Source organism: Hibiscus syriacus, unplaced genomic scaffold (assembly GCF_006381635.1).
Source record: "Hibiscus syriacus cultivar Baekdansim isolate YM2019G1 unplaced genomic scaffold, ASM638163v2 tig00111650_pilon, whole genome shotgun sequence".
Taxonomy (NCBI): Eukaryota; Viridiplantae; Streptophyta; class Magnoliopsida; order Malvales; family Malvaceae; genus Hibiscus; species Hibiscus syriacus.
In genome coordinates this window covers 2309333-2324404 of record NW_024063146.1, presented here as the reverse complement: position 1 = coordinate 2324404, position 15072 = coordinate 2309333, and the positions used below count along the sequence as shown (strand labels likewise).

Here is a 15072-nt window from a genome sequence, read left to right as displayed (position 1 = left end):
TGTAGCTTCAACACTTAATAGGTAAACTTCTCCCAAATCCAAAATTTTTATTTGTTAGATTCTGTAGCTTATCTCTTAGGATCATCTTGACATAAGGTACTTATCCTTCTCTTTACTTGGTTGTAAATGATATGAGTATTGTCACTGTCTATTAAGATATTCTAGGGTGCGTTTTGTTCATGGAATATAGCATTACATTCGGGAATAGGATTACTAGAATGTAACATTACCTAACACATTACTAGGAATGTTGCATTGTTGTGTTTGGTTCGTTTAGTAGGAATGTAAGATTACAATGTTTAGTTAAAGGAATAAAAGATTATTGAAATGTATATTTTACCAAATTGTCCTTATTATATATTTGTTTTTTTAACAAGTTGAATTCTAAATATTCAAATGAAAATATTTGTATAAAAGATCATAGAAAATATATAATTTTACTATTTTTAATTTATATATTTTTTAAAAAATTTAAATTCATAAAATTTATATAATTTTTTTTACAAAATTTAAAAGATAAATAGGTTTAATGAAAGTGTTTAATTTTATTTTGACCCCTGAACTTCATATAAAATTCTAATTATGGACTTTTTGTAAATCTAAAATAGTTTAAGGATAAATTTGCAATTTAACCTTCATAGAATTTTTTTTATTCAATGACAGAAGAAGAATATTTTTGAAGAAAAAAAATTAAGGGCATTTTAGTCCAAAACGCAGGGAAATAGCAAATACCTAAGGGATTAGGAGAATCACGTTCCCGATAATAAGCCCCCAAAATACAACTGTTGGGAATGACTTATTGTTGGGGGTTGGGAATCTTTGCAATCCAAACGGGGGAATCACATTTGGGAAAAATATTCCCCCTAGTAATCTCACAATCCCTCATCCAAATGCACCCTTAAGGTATTTACCCTTGAGCTTGGTAATAATCTTTTCCGGAATCACATATCTTTGTTTGGTTCGAAATCATTCCTTCTAAGAGGTAATAGAGTATTACCAACAGTAGTTTTTTTGCTTGGATCTATGGGATTCTTATTCCTTCCTCCACCTTATGTATTTAACAATTCATATGGTTTTGGACAAAATTACTCCTAAAATAATTAGATAATTTCAAAATTATCATTTCTTTTATTCTTTTAAACTTTGTAATAAATCATTTACTTTATTTACATTCTCTCATAATTAATATTTATGACTTGATAAATTATATTGTATTGATGGTGAATATAACACGATTTCAACAGTTTAAAACTCATATCTACACTCGACCATCAAAAGATTTGGATACATTACTTCATGAGAATGTTAGCTACAATCAACTGTTCTACACTGATATCTCGGTCATGGTAAAGCAAAAGAAGATGGAACTTGAACAACAATAACTTTTAACCCTAAGAGGAGAGGATACCATTGTAAAGGAGCTCCAAATTCAAAACGAGTTAAAACTCCTTGAAGAGGCTGAGAATATGTTCCTAAAGCAGAAGGCGAAGGTATATTGGCTAAAAGAAGGTGATAAATGTTCTAAATGTTTTCATTCAGTAGTTGCTTCTAAGACCAAAAGGGACACTATTAGGGTCCTTGTTGATGATCATGGAAAAATATTAGAATCATTCGATGATATAACTACTGAGGTGATAGGGTTTTTCACTAGGCTGATTGGAACTGCTGATCCAGGAGTCAAAAGTTGTAATCCAAATATTTTAAAAGATTTGCTCCATTACTCCATGCCTATTGAAGCTTCCACTGGCCTTGTTAAGGAAATATAACAAGGAAAGATATCAAAGATGCATTTTTCTGTCAAGGAAATGATAAAGCCCCAGAACCTGATGGATTTACTCCCTATTTTTTCAAAAAATCCTGGTCAATTATTGGTCATGATGTAGTTGCTGCTGTTACACAATTCTTTCAAGATTCTTTTATGCTGCCTACTTTCAATGCAATATCTATTACATTGGTGCCTAAAGTTCCTAATCCAAGCAAGGTGAAGGATTTTAGACCTACCTCTTGTTGTTCAGTGGTTTACAAAGCTATTTCAAAGATCTTGGTCAAAAGATTGACAAGTCTTTTACAGATATTATAACTCTCAATCAGACTGCTTTTGTTAAAGGAAAGAACATTGTTGACAACACCCTTCTTGCTCAGGAACTGGTTAAAGGCTATGGTAGGAAGACTATTTCTCCAAGTTGTTCACTGAAAATTGACCTCTATAAGACTTTTGAATCTCTGCATTGGGACTTTATCTATGTTATTCTTACTGCTATTGTGCTTCCAATGACATTTATAAGCTGGATTGAAGCTTGTTTCACTGCTGCTCGTTACTCCATTTCTTTTAATGGAAGTTTAATTGGATACTTCAAAGGTGCAAGAGGTATAAGAAAAAGAGACCCAATTTCTCCTCTCTTATTTGTTCTCTCCATAAATGTGCTATCAAGAATTCTAAACAAGGCTGCTGAAAGAGGTATTTTTGGTTATCACCCTCGTTGCAAAAAGGTTGGTCTAACCCATCTTGCGTTTACTGATGACATTCTTATTTTCTATAAAGGAAATGTTGAATTTGTTGTTGGTGTTATAAGTGTCTTGGACTACTTTTATGAAAATTTTGGCCTTAAGCTGAATGCATCTAAATGTGATATATTTGTTGTTGGTATCTCTTCTAGTAAACTTGAGGATGTCAAAATGATTGATGGGTTTAATCAAGGTTATATGCCGGTAAGATACTTAGGAGTTCCCCTGGTTACTAGAAAACTTTCTGACAAAGACTATGTGGCTCTTATTGACAACATCAGGTCATGTTTACACAAATGGTCTAGAAGACATTTAAGTTATACTGGCAGATTATAATTAATCAGAACTGTTCTGCTTAGCATTACAAACTTTTGGTGTAGGCAGTTAATTCTGTCTTAATCTGTCTTAAACAGGATTGATCAGTTATGCTCTCGATTTTTCTGGAAAGGTTCGAATAAGGCAGGAACTGGTGCAAGAGTTAGTTGGGAGAAGTTATGCCTCTTGAAATCTGAAGGAGGGCTTGGACTAAAGGACATCAAGTCTTGGAATAAAGCATGTATGATCAAATTGATCAGGAATATCCTTGAGAGTGAAGGGTCCTTGTGTGTTGCCAGGCTGAAAAGCTATGTGATTAAGGATACTGACTTTTGGAACATGGAGGCTGGAATTAATTCAAGCTGGAGCTTTAGGCTTTTACTTAAAATGAGACTTGAGGCTTACCCTGTTTTATCTTCCGGAGCTCAACAGATTAGAGAAATTTGGAATCTGATTAGAACGAAGGGAACCAAAGTTACATGGCATAAGTTGATATGGTTTCCTCTTCATATTCCTAAGCATAGTATGATTGCATGGATGACCTTATTAGACAGACTTCCAACGAAAGATAGGTTAAAACATATGGGACTCAACATTGATGACAAATGTGTTTTTTGTAAACACTCACTGGAAACAAGAGATCACGTATTCCTACACTGTCCTACAGGTATTTCATTGTGGGAGGTAGTGTTGAACCTTAATGGCATGCGGAGAAGATCACTTTCATGGGACAATCATTTAGCTTGGGCTTGTGGTAATTGGAAAGGTAAATCCTTACTCACAACTATTATGAAGTTATCTTGGAATGCTTTAACTTACACTATTTGGGATGAGAGGAACAAAAGATTATTCCAAGGATACTCGAGAGTTTTGGATGAGATGATCCATTCTATTAAAGAAATTGTTGTTATTCAATTAAGGGTAGAAATATTAATAGGAACGATAGTGTTAAAATTACTCTTTGTAATCAATGGGGTATATATTAATTGATGTTTTTTGCTCTTGTAAGTAGGTGGTTCTTTTGTAATAAGGAAACTGGTTGTTTTTTGTAGCAGTTCTCTGCTCTTTGGGTAATAAAATTAAATTATAAAAAAAACACTGCCTACCTAGAAGAATTTCAATTCCCTTCTCATTATGTAATCAAAAAATTAAAAGAATATATAATATGTTTATTTTTTATTCTACTTATTTATTTTTAAAATTTTATAAAAGAAAATATATAAATTCTATGAATTTAGATTTTATAAAATAAAATTAATGAAATAATATATTTTATATAAATATTTTTATTTTAATATTAAGAATTCAATTTTTTTGAAAAATATATCACATGGACAATTTGATAAAATATACATTCTAGTAATCTTATATTCGTTCAACTAAACACTGTAAATCTGTAATCTTATATTCCTACCAAACAAACCAAACAAGGTAATATATCATTCTTAGAAATGTGTCAATATTCTCAAAGGTAATCTTATATTTCATTAACCAAACGATACCTTAAAATTATATCAGTTCCCTCACTTCTAACACTCGAAAATTATGCTCAAAATTACACCCCTTGTATTTTCTATCTGAGCAAATTATTTTTTTAATGTTCCATAACTTTTCTCTATTGGCTAGTGTGATGGCTAAGGGGTGAGTTGCACTATTTCAATTCCTTCTTTAGCTTAACTACGAATAATAAATATGAGTATCGTCACTGTCTATTAAGATATTTAATGATTTTCCTATGATATATCCATTTATCTTCAGTGTGTTAAACCCCATACAGCTAATTAGAGCAATAATGGAAATTTCTAGTGCCCATTCCGAATCCTCCCCTGTAGGCTCTTATCTTCTTCCTTTTTCTCCTTTCTTCATGCATTTCCTCCTCCACTAAATTAAACTATTTCCTCTGCATTAATGATTAGGATTGATTTTTTCCCACATTTGAATCATAAAGTTGTGATTCTTGATGTATTCCAAGGGGTAAGGGTTGAGAATAAACTTGTGGGTTGTATAGGGTCGTGGGATTTTTTAGTAAGTTGAAGGTTCTAGTTAGGGATGAGTATGGGACTCGAATCTGACCGGTTTCGACCAGACTAGATCGGGTCAGTTATTTAGAGATTGTATTTGGGTCTGGTCGGGTGAAAAATACCCGACCCAATTCAACCCGAGAAAAACATATAATTTTACCTTTATATTTAGGGATAATTGCAATAGTGCTCCTCTATATATATTTTTCAATTAAATCTCTATTTTAATTAAATAAAAATAATATTTTGTAATAAATATATTATTTTGGGTCAGGTCGAATTCGGGTCGGATAGAGGGTGTATATTTTTTAGATTAGCTCAGATTCAAATGAAGGATGTGTAATTTTTTGGTTGGGTCGAATTGACCCGACCCATGCACATCCCTAATTCAGATTGTGGAATACCTCTATCTTTTAAATTCAATTTTCAAAGACATTTCATAGAATTTAACCTGCCTATAGGCATAGAAAAGGATTTTGATTCATGGACCTTCACCCCTATGTTTGATTTTTTATTCTACTCATAAAACTAATAACAGAATAATCTTTATTCAAATTGATATTAAATTGCAACATAAAAGTAAACTCTTCAAACTTATCTTGATATTCCTCTGGTGATTCTTCTGCATCAATTTGTTATATTCTTCCACAATATGAGTATAGATCTTATCACAAAATTTGTGACATAAATTTACTGTAATTTTTTTAAAAAAGGAAAGTGACCTCGTTAAAAATCTCCTCGTAACTTAATTGAATCGAATTAATTAAGAATGCTCGGACATATATTCATTTCATACCGAAAAACTTCAACAGTACAATCACATCTAACAGTACATAGCCTGTAACAATTCAACCCGAGAAAACAACTACATCCCACAGCAGAAAGCAAAACCAACGAAAATAACCCTAAAACGAAACAACGCGGAGACAAGCGAGGACTATATTACTAACCAACAAACTGCTCAGAACCAACCCTTGCAATTAACAAACCCCTGCAAACGAAAAGTCCCTGCAAGGAACAAAGAACCGCCCATTACAGTAGTAAAACAAGCTCAAAATGAAAAAAAAAAATTAAAAACAGATGCCACCCCCCAATTAACTAAGTCCCCAAAAAAACTGCAAAACAAACAAGAGCAGCGTAAGACAGGACCACCGCAGGAGTGAAGAGAAAGCCCTTAGATAACTGCTATATAAGAATATTGGCAACAACATCCTGTCGGAACGATCCTTAAGCTTTTTAAGGCTCATCGCGGGGAGCGATCCAACTTAATTTTAGGATTGATTTCTTAAATAAATGTATAAATAAACAAATTTGGAATCGTCATCGACCTTTGGGTTAAGTAGGTCAAATACCTAAAAATACCTTTTAAAATAATTTTAAGAAAAATAATTTTAAAAGATAAAAATTGATCTGCGTTTAATCATAAATTCATTTTGAAAAAGATTCGGGAGTTGATTACGTGTGGGGAATGATTAGCACCCCACAACACCCGAAATCGGTACCTAAGCGATTATACGTCATCTAAATATTGAAATTGGAAAATTTGAATAACATTTAAATTATGATCCTTTTTTAAAAATACAAAGGGTATTATTTTGCATGAACAACTCTCGAAAATACCTTCCTTGTCAGTTAAGGGGTATTTCCATGGATTTCTCATACAAAATAATATTGCCCAAAAAATTTATTAATTATATATAAGAAAAATTCATTTGAATATAAAATGTATTATTTTATTCAAACAATTCTTGGAGACACGCTCCTTTTCAGTTAAGGTGTGTTTCTATAAATTACTCGAATAAAATAATATTTGAAAATATTATAGTTAACAAGAAATTAACGAATATGTAAATGATGAATTAAAATAATAAATATGGTAACTTAAGATATTAGACTATAAAACTAACATGAAATTAAGGCAACCATTGCAAATAAAATAAATAACAAATCATATAATATAAGAATGGAACATTGTAGGCACTAGCAGTGTAATAAACCCACACTTTTAGGACCAAAATGAAATAATTTAAAACTTCGAGCTAGGAATTAAAGTAAATAAAAGTCAATAACTCAAGGTGACCAAATTGTAACACGCGTAAAAAAATAGGACCAAATTGTAACACGCGTAAAATAATAGGACCAAATCAGAAACAAACCCATAAGCATGCGTGGGATTGAAATAAAAGATTCAAAAACAACATGCTAAATGTACAAACAAATAAGAAGTTTAAAATAACTAAGCCTAGGGACTAAAATAAACGGTGCGTAAAATCTGGTGACCAAAATCATAAACTTCAAATATCACGAAATAGGGCTAAAATAAAATATGAAGCAAATAAGAAGCTCGAAATTAAAAAACAAAAGTTTCATTTAGTGACTAAAATAAAACTTTACAAGAACTAAGACCCTTCTAGTGTGATTAGACCATGCATTGGTTTTCTAAAAACCCTAAGGCCTTAAAACAACATCGTTTTGAACCTGATTTAAATACCCCTTTATGAGATTTCAAGAAACCCTAACCCTATTTTATTTCCCTAACCGTGTAGCTCTTCCTCTTTTTCTCTCATCTCCATCTTTTTTCTTTGCTTTATTTTTTATTTTTGAATGAAGCCCAACTGGTGGTCATGAACCACCGTGGCCACCACCGCACACACCCATTATGAGGGGTCAACCAACCTCAAAACATTCATAATAAAACTTCCCTAGCATATTCGACCTTTAAATCGACCCTTTTGAGACCTAAAACTCCCTTAAATGAACCCAAACAAATGGCTACCTTTGATACTTGACAAGCACCCTCGTCGGCAACGGAGTGAAGACTAAGGTAAAGTCTATTTTTCTTTCTTCTTTTCTTTCGATTTTCCTTTTCCATTTTCTTTTTTCTGTTTTCTTTCTCTAGAAGTAACCCCCTCCCCCAATGCCTTTCTCTCATTTCTTTTCGGTTTTTATCTACATCTTTTGCAGGTTTGGTGAAGCTAGAGTCGAGGGAATGATTTCCCTATGTTTGCATAATAAATCCCGATTTTTTGGGATTTTTTAATTTTAAAATAGGGTTTGATGTTTTTACTTGTTGATTGACTTTGTTGTTGCTGTAGATGATGATGATGGTTGAAACAACGGCTGTCGGATGACAGGATCGAGTGGCCGGAACAGTGGTGGTTGTGGAAGACTCTCACCGGTGGCGACGGTAGCTGCTGGAAACCCTAAGGTTTCAAACCCTTGGTGTCTTATCTTAATTAGGCTAGGGTTTTATAATTGGGCTTGTTGTAAAGGTCTGATCGGACTTGTTGTAATTCGGGGCCCAGCTTCGGGTATGTATCCTGTAAAAAAAATGATAATAAAATTAATAATAATAATAATAATAATATTAGATATTATTAACAACCCGGACGAAAACGGGTATCTACAATCCCATTACACACTATTATATTTTGACCCAAATTATAACTAGTAATTAGGTTGTATTTTATTATAATTATTTTAGGCAAGAACTCTTATAGAAGAATTCTTGGTGGCCACGTATTTGACTCCATAAATAGAGATAATGTTTTAACCTAATGTGTGATAGAATTATTTTGGAGAGATGTAATCCTTTTGTGTTGCAGAGATAGTTTTGTAGGAATTAAGAGAGTTTTTTGGATACATTGGATTTTTGGATCTATACCGGATTTTGAGATACATGTGCTTGTACTCTTCTTGATCTCTACGTTTATAGTGGATTATTGTTCATCTTGCCTATAGAGGTAGGCAAGACCGAACACATTAAATCTCGTCTCGTGTGCATGTCTTATTTATGTTGATATCGCTTTGGTTGTTTTTCCGCTTACAAACTCTAACAAGTGGTATCAAAGTTATGGTTCGGGTTGTGAAATTTTGAAGGAATTTGTTGTTGTGGATTTTTAAGCGATTTTAGAGACATGCAAGATGAATTTGCTACAATGAGTTTTTAGTTACAGGGAAGTAATTATCGATTGATCCAGTGATACTTCAATGAATATTGCGTAAAAACTGAAGTTTTTGAAGACTTGACAACGATGCTTCAACGAATATGCGACTTACATAAATATTAAAGTTATTGAAGACTTGAATACCAATTTTAATGAAATTTGGGTCAAGGGGAAAATTTGTTATATTTTAACCCAAATTATAATTAGTAATTAAGTTAGATTTTATTATAATTATTTTAGGTAAGAATTCTTATGGAATGACCAATTATTTGACTCTATATATAGTGATAATGTCTTAACCTAATGAGTGAGAGAATTATTTTTTAGAGATGTAATCATTTTGGGGTCTCTGCAACTTTTGGGTTTATGTTGCAGAGATAATTTTGTAGGGACTGAGAGAGGTTTTATGATACACCGGGTTTTGGGATCTATACCGTATTTTGGGTACATGTGATATCATATACTTGTATTATTTGTTCTCTACATCTATAATGAACTATTGTTCATCTCGAGAATTGTTTTTCTTGAATTTGGGTGTCACATCAAATTTGAGTGTTTTGTCTCGAAACCTTCACACTTTCACAATTTACGTCAATGTGGAGATTTATCAGAGTAAATTAATTAAAATATAAATTTAGGAAAGTAATAAACCTAATATGATTAGAAATATATAACTTTATTAAATAGATTTATACTTTATTTAGTTTTACTTTGTAGTAATCTAGTATTATCCCTATAAATAAATACTAGGGTAAGAGTTAGATATCAAGTTTTTCTTTCACCAAAATTCTCAAAATTCTCTTGTATTTTCTTCCTTCATATTGTGAAATTATTCTCCTCTATGATTTTTCCCTTTTGGGGTTTTTACGTAAATCTCAGTATTTTTTATTTTTATTTTTTGATCGTGTTTATTTATTTTTCGATAATCATCGTTCTGATATTATATAACACAAAGGTCCAAAATGAAGAAGATATCGCTTGCAATAAAACACTCAAAAAGCCCATGACAGAATCCAAACTCAAGGAACCCAAAGAAAAGCTCTACTTGGCACCAAACACAAGACTCAGAGATCTGCAGAAAGACGTTACCCGATAACCAAACCAGCAACAAATTTCTTTATAGAAACATGATCTATCGAAAACGCAGGATCAACAATGAAGTTGTTCACAGATAAGATATTATCATGCCAGTTGCACTTGCACCACCAAGCAATCCTGACAATGAAAATATCAAACATTTGATTTTCATCGACAGATTTACCGCTAAAAACCACCTCGTTTCGGAACAGCCAAATAGACCAAGCTATACCATGGAGGGCCACTAAATACTGGAAAAGAAGCAGTTCGAACATGACAATTTAACCACAAATTCACAAAGGATTTAATGTCAGTTAGCATAACTATATGAACTTTCCAGATTTTGCAGCACCGAAGCCGAAGCCGACAAGACATTGAGCGATGGCAAAACAAATGAACGATGGTTTCTACATCAGCTTTACAGAGGGTGCATAGTGTCACGGACTTAGCCTAGTTGGTTCGGTTGCTAATCCGTGTGGCACTCGAAAGGGACGCTTCCCAACCAAGTCAGCCTTAATCTCGTAGATCTGATCAAGCATAAACAAACATTGCGTTAGATCGTTATAGCCACATGGTCTTTCGACCAATAATCCGAGCCCGTGGGGCATAGCGGATGCACACCTCAACCCCCGGACTTCTCCGAGAGAAAAATGTTTTATTAATAAAAGAAATATCGGGTTAGAGAAGACTCACCCACACCACCGATTAGGCCGTAGGGGCGGCCCTCGATGGTGTTCACAAGACACGTACCTTTACCTGTGGATCAGCCCAAACTCTGCCGGCTGTCCACCCCCTACATATATGCGAAAACAAAATAGTAGAAATGCTACCTATAGACGTTGAAATGCTCGAACAGGGGACAGTAAGTCATACCCCTACTCCCTACCTAAAACATTAAAATGCTTGAAAAGAGGACAAGCTTATTCTACCCTGCCACTAGGCCCTATACATGGTTGGCCTTGGCGTACCTACCCGGTTGTGGCCCCATAAAAGGGACGGTCACGACAATCTCCCCCACCTAATTTGTCGACGTCCTCGTCGACTGCTTGGCCTGAAACTCTTCAATCTGTTGCTTAAATGCCCTGAGATCATACTATCTTTCCCAAGTGTTCTCTTCCTGATCAAAGCCTCCCCACTTGACTAGATACTCCCGTCTTTGCTTTCCACCCACCTTAACAATTCTCCCTGCTAGAATCTCGTCAACATGACGCTGTGAGGGTGGTTGTGTGCCGATTGACTCCCTGGCAGACATACTCTGATTATCGATATTGGGATCGGTGTAAAACGGCTTCAAATTGCTCACATGGAAGACAGGGTGAACTCTCATCCAAGTAGGAGGGTCAACTTTGTACGAAGCATTCCCCACCTTTGCTACTATTGAGACTGGACCCTCGTACTTACGCACCAAGCGACGATCCCTCTGGCGTAAAAATCTAAGTTGTTCTGGCATCAACTTGACTAGCACCAAATCTCCAACCTGAAAGTGTAGGTCTCGCCTGTTACGATCTGCGCATTTCTTCATACGCTTCGTTACTTTCTCTAAGTAAGCCTTGCCAATCTCCATATTCTGCTTCCACTCCCCCACAAAATTTGAGGTACGAGGGCATCTACCTTGAGAGGTCTCATCCACAGTGTGAGGAAGTCTTGGCTGCTGACCTGTCACCAGTTCAAAAGGGCTTTTATTAGTAGATGAACTCTTTTGTGAATTAAAACATAATTGCGCCACATCCAATAATGGAGGCCAGTTCTTCTGATTGGCCTGAATAAAGTGCCTCAGGTACTCCTCTAAGAGTCCATTAAATCGCTCAGTCTGACCATCTGTTTGAGGGTGGTAACTCGACGAAAAGTTGAGTTGTGTCCCTAATAACTGGAACAATCCTTTCCAAAATTTCCCAATAAATCTTCCATCTCGGTCACTGACTATGCTCTGAGGAATGCCCCAATATTTCACCACATGTTTGAACACCAACTTAGCAGTCTCTTCCGCCGAACAATACTTTGATGCTGGTATAAAAGTGGCGTACTTCGAGAACCTGTCCACTACCACCAAAATTGATCCAAGATCTCCTACTCGAGGCAAGCATGATATAAAATCCAAGGAGATACTCTCCCAAGGTCGGGCGGGTACGGGTAGTGGCTCGAGCAACCCAGCAGTCCTCTGTCGATCTACCTTATCTTGTTGACAGATAAGACATGTCTTGGTGTAATCCATCACATCTTGGCGCATTTGAGGCCAATAATACCCTTGTCCCAACAAAGCAACAGTACGCCTCCAACCCGGATGCCCGGCCCATGGGGTATCATGACATTCCTTCAACAGCTTCTGTCGTAGATTTCCAGCTCGAGGAACAAACATTCGTGGCCCCTTTGTCATCAATAAGCCATTTTCTATCCAAAAACATTTCGAAACACCCTTTTAACCATCTCCATAAGGGCCTCCACTTGCGGATCTTGCTTGGAAAAGTTCACAAGGAGCTGACGAATTTCATTGGACACTCTACTAGCGGATATAGGGGCCACACATCGGAGTGCTGCCAAATCTGCCCTGCGACTCAAAGCATCAGCAACCTGATTCTTTTTCCCCGCCTTATGCTCAAAGTTGAAGTCAAACTCGGCCAGAAACTCTTGCCATCTAGCTTGCTTTGCTGTTAGTTTCGGTTGTGTAAGGAAGTGGCTAACTGCTGTATTATCGGTATTTACCACAAATTTGGAACCCAACAAATAATGCCTCCAAATCCTCAAGCAATGAATTACTGCGAGAAGTTCTTTCTCTGGAGCCGTATATCTCGCTTCAGTTTCATTTAGCTTCCTACTCTCAAACGCCACGGGATGGTTGTCTTGTAAGAGTACGCCTCCAAGTGCATAGTCGGATGCGTCTGTCTCTACTACCAGAGGTTTTTCTAGGTCTGGCAAGGTAAGCACTGGTTCACTGATTACAAACTTCTTTAAATCGTCAAAGGCCTCTTGACAGTCCTTGGACCAAACCCACTCGCAGCCTTTCTTCAGCAAATCGGTGAGTAACTTTACTCTACGAGAATAACCTTCTACGAATCGTCTATAATAATTGGCCAAACCAAGGAAAGATCTAAGCTCACTAACATTTTGTGGGGTCGGCCACTCCTGGATAACCTTCACCTTCTCTTTATCCATACGAATGCGCCCTCGTTCAATGATGTGGCCCAAAAATTGGACTTGCGTTTGGGCGAAAGCACATTTCTCCTTCTTTACAAACAACCGATTTTCCCGTAATCTCGTCAGCACCAACCGAAGATGCTCCAAGTGCTCTTCTATCGAATTGCTAAAAATCATTATATCGTCCAAGTAGATGACTACGAATTTATCGAGATAGTCATGGAACACCTGGTTCATTAAAGTGCAGAAAGTAGCGGGAGCATTGGTTAGTCCAAAAGGCATAACGAGAAATTCAAATGCTCCATACCGAGTTACACATGTCGTCTTTGGCTCATCCCCTTCGGCCACTCTCACTTGATGGTATCCCGACCTGAGATCCAACTTTGTGAAATACTTAGCATTACTCAGCTGGTCGAACAAATCGGCAATCAACGGAATGGGATATTTATTCCTGACAGTCACTTTGTTTAATGCTCTATAATCAACACATAATCTCAAACTCCCATCATGTTTTCTCTGGAATAACACAGGTGCCCCGAAAGGTGACTTCGAGGGTCGAATAAATCCTGCTTGGAGCAACTCATCCAACTGTTTCCTCAACTCTGCCAACTCCGGAGGACTCATCCGATATGGGCATTTCGCAGGAGGTTTTACTCCCGGAATTAATTCAATCTCATAGTCCACCAACCGTCTAGGGGGCAACTCTTTCGGCAATTCACCCGGCATTACATCCTCAAAGTCTCTCAGCACTTCTTGAACATTCCTGGGCACCATGCCAAGATTGTCATCCTCTTTGGAAATTGGAAAGACTAAGAATGAGGGCCCCTTTTTCACCCCTCTCTTAAATTGGATAGCGGACAATATCTTCTTCCCAGGACGAGGGAGAATCGTAGCTGGTACCACACATGGCTGCTCCCCCATGAACATTAAACAACTTGATGCCGGAACAGGAATCACCTGGGATGCCATCATAAAATCGAGCCCTAATACCACGTCAAAATCATCCATATGGGAAACAGTGAAATCTACACTTCCTTCCCAAGACCCAAGCTTGATACTGACCCTCTTCACACCTCCACATATCATTGAAGCGGCAGAGTTAACTGCTTTCATTTGTCCCACCTCCTTGGTGACAATTAACTTACATCTCTCCGCTTCCTCAGGAGAGATAAACGTATCTGTGGCCCCTGTGTCGACTAGAGCTTTAGAGGTTTTCCCATTTACTGAGATGTCCACATACATCAATCCCCTCTCTGGTTCTTTCCTCAAGTTACTCAACTGAGACTGTAATACAGTTATGAATCGGATGGAGCCCATTCTAGCCGGCTCAGGCTCAGTATCTCCCATCGGAGCGTTCACTCTTTCTCCATCCTTTGTTGTTGCTACCATGGCATTAAAAGCACTTCGTTGTGGACACTCTGCAACCCGATGAGGTCCATTGCAAAGAAAACACCTTAACGAGGGTCTATTCCCTCCATTGCTCGATCCAGGACCAGTAGGGACTTTATTTTGAGCTGGGTCCCTTCCAGGGACTCTTCTATTTGCTCCCCAACTCGATGTCTTCTCCCCTCGAGCCAACTTGTTCCCACTAACCTGTTGGGTGTTAGCTCCACTCACAGAAGGCGTCTTGCGCTTTCCAGGATGATCGTTATAATCATTAAGGCACTCGGCAGCAGCTATCGCTACTGTCAAATCTTGAACCTTCTGTCTCTGCAACTCGAGTCTAGCCCATGGCTTGAGCCCTTCAAGAAAATGAAACAACTTATCTCTTTCTGACATATCCTTTATATCCAACATCAAGGTTGAGAACTCTCTCACATACTCCCGTATAGTCCCAGTGTGGGATAATTCCCTTAGCTTCTTACGAGCGTTGTAATCAACATTCTCGGGGAGGAAGGAGGTCTTCAACTCCTTCTTTAACGCATCCCAAGTTGTAATGGAGCACACTCCATCTTTGAACTTGGACCGCCACCATAACTTGGCGTCACCACCTAGATATATCGAAGCCATTACCACCTTATCTTCCTCAGACTCCGTGCGCATAGCCCGAAAATACTGCTCTATGTCAAATAAGA

General features: G+C 36.8%; 1 protein-coding gene across 1 annotated transcript; it reads left to right on the top strand.

Annotated features, from left to right (window-relative positions):
- Nucleotides 1-1466: 1466 nt before the first annotated feature.
- On the top strand, nt 1467-7834 carry LOC120166937. The gene is made up of 5 exons (XM_039176092.1): nt 1467-1686; nt 1884-1981; nt 2092-2786; nt 2919-3586; nt 7806-7834. Exons 1-5 carry the CDS (start codon nt 1467-1469, stop codon nt 7832-7834), a joined length of 1710 nt encoding a protein of 569 aa, XP_039032023.1.
- Nucleotides 7835-15072: the final 7238 nt, after the last annotated feature.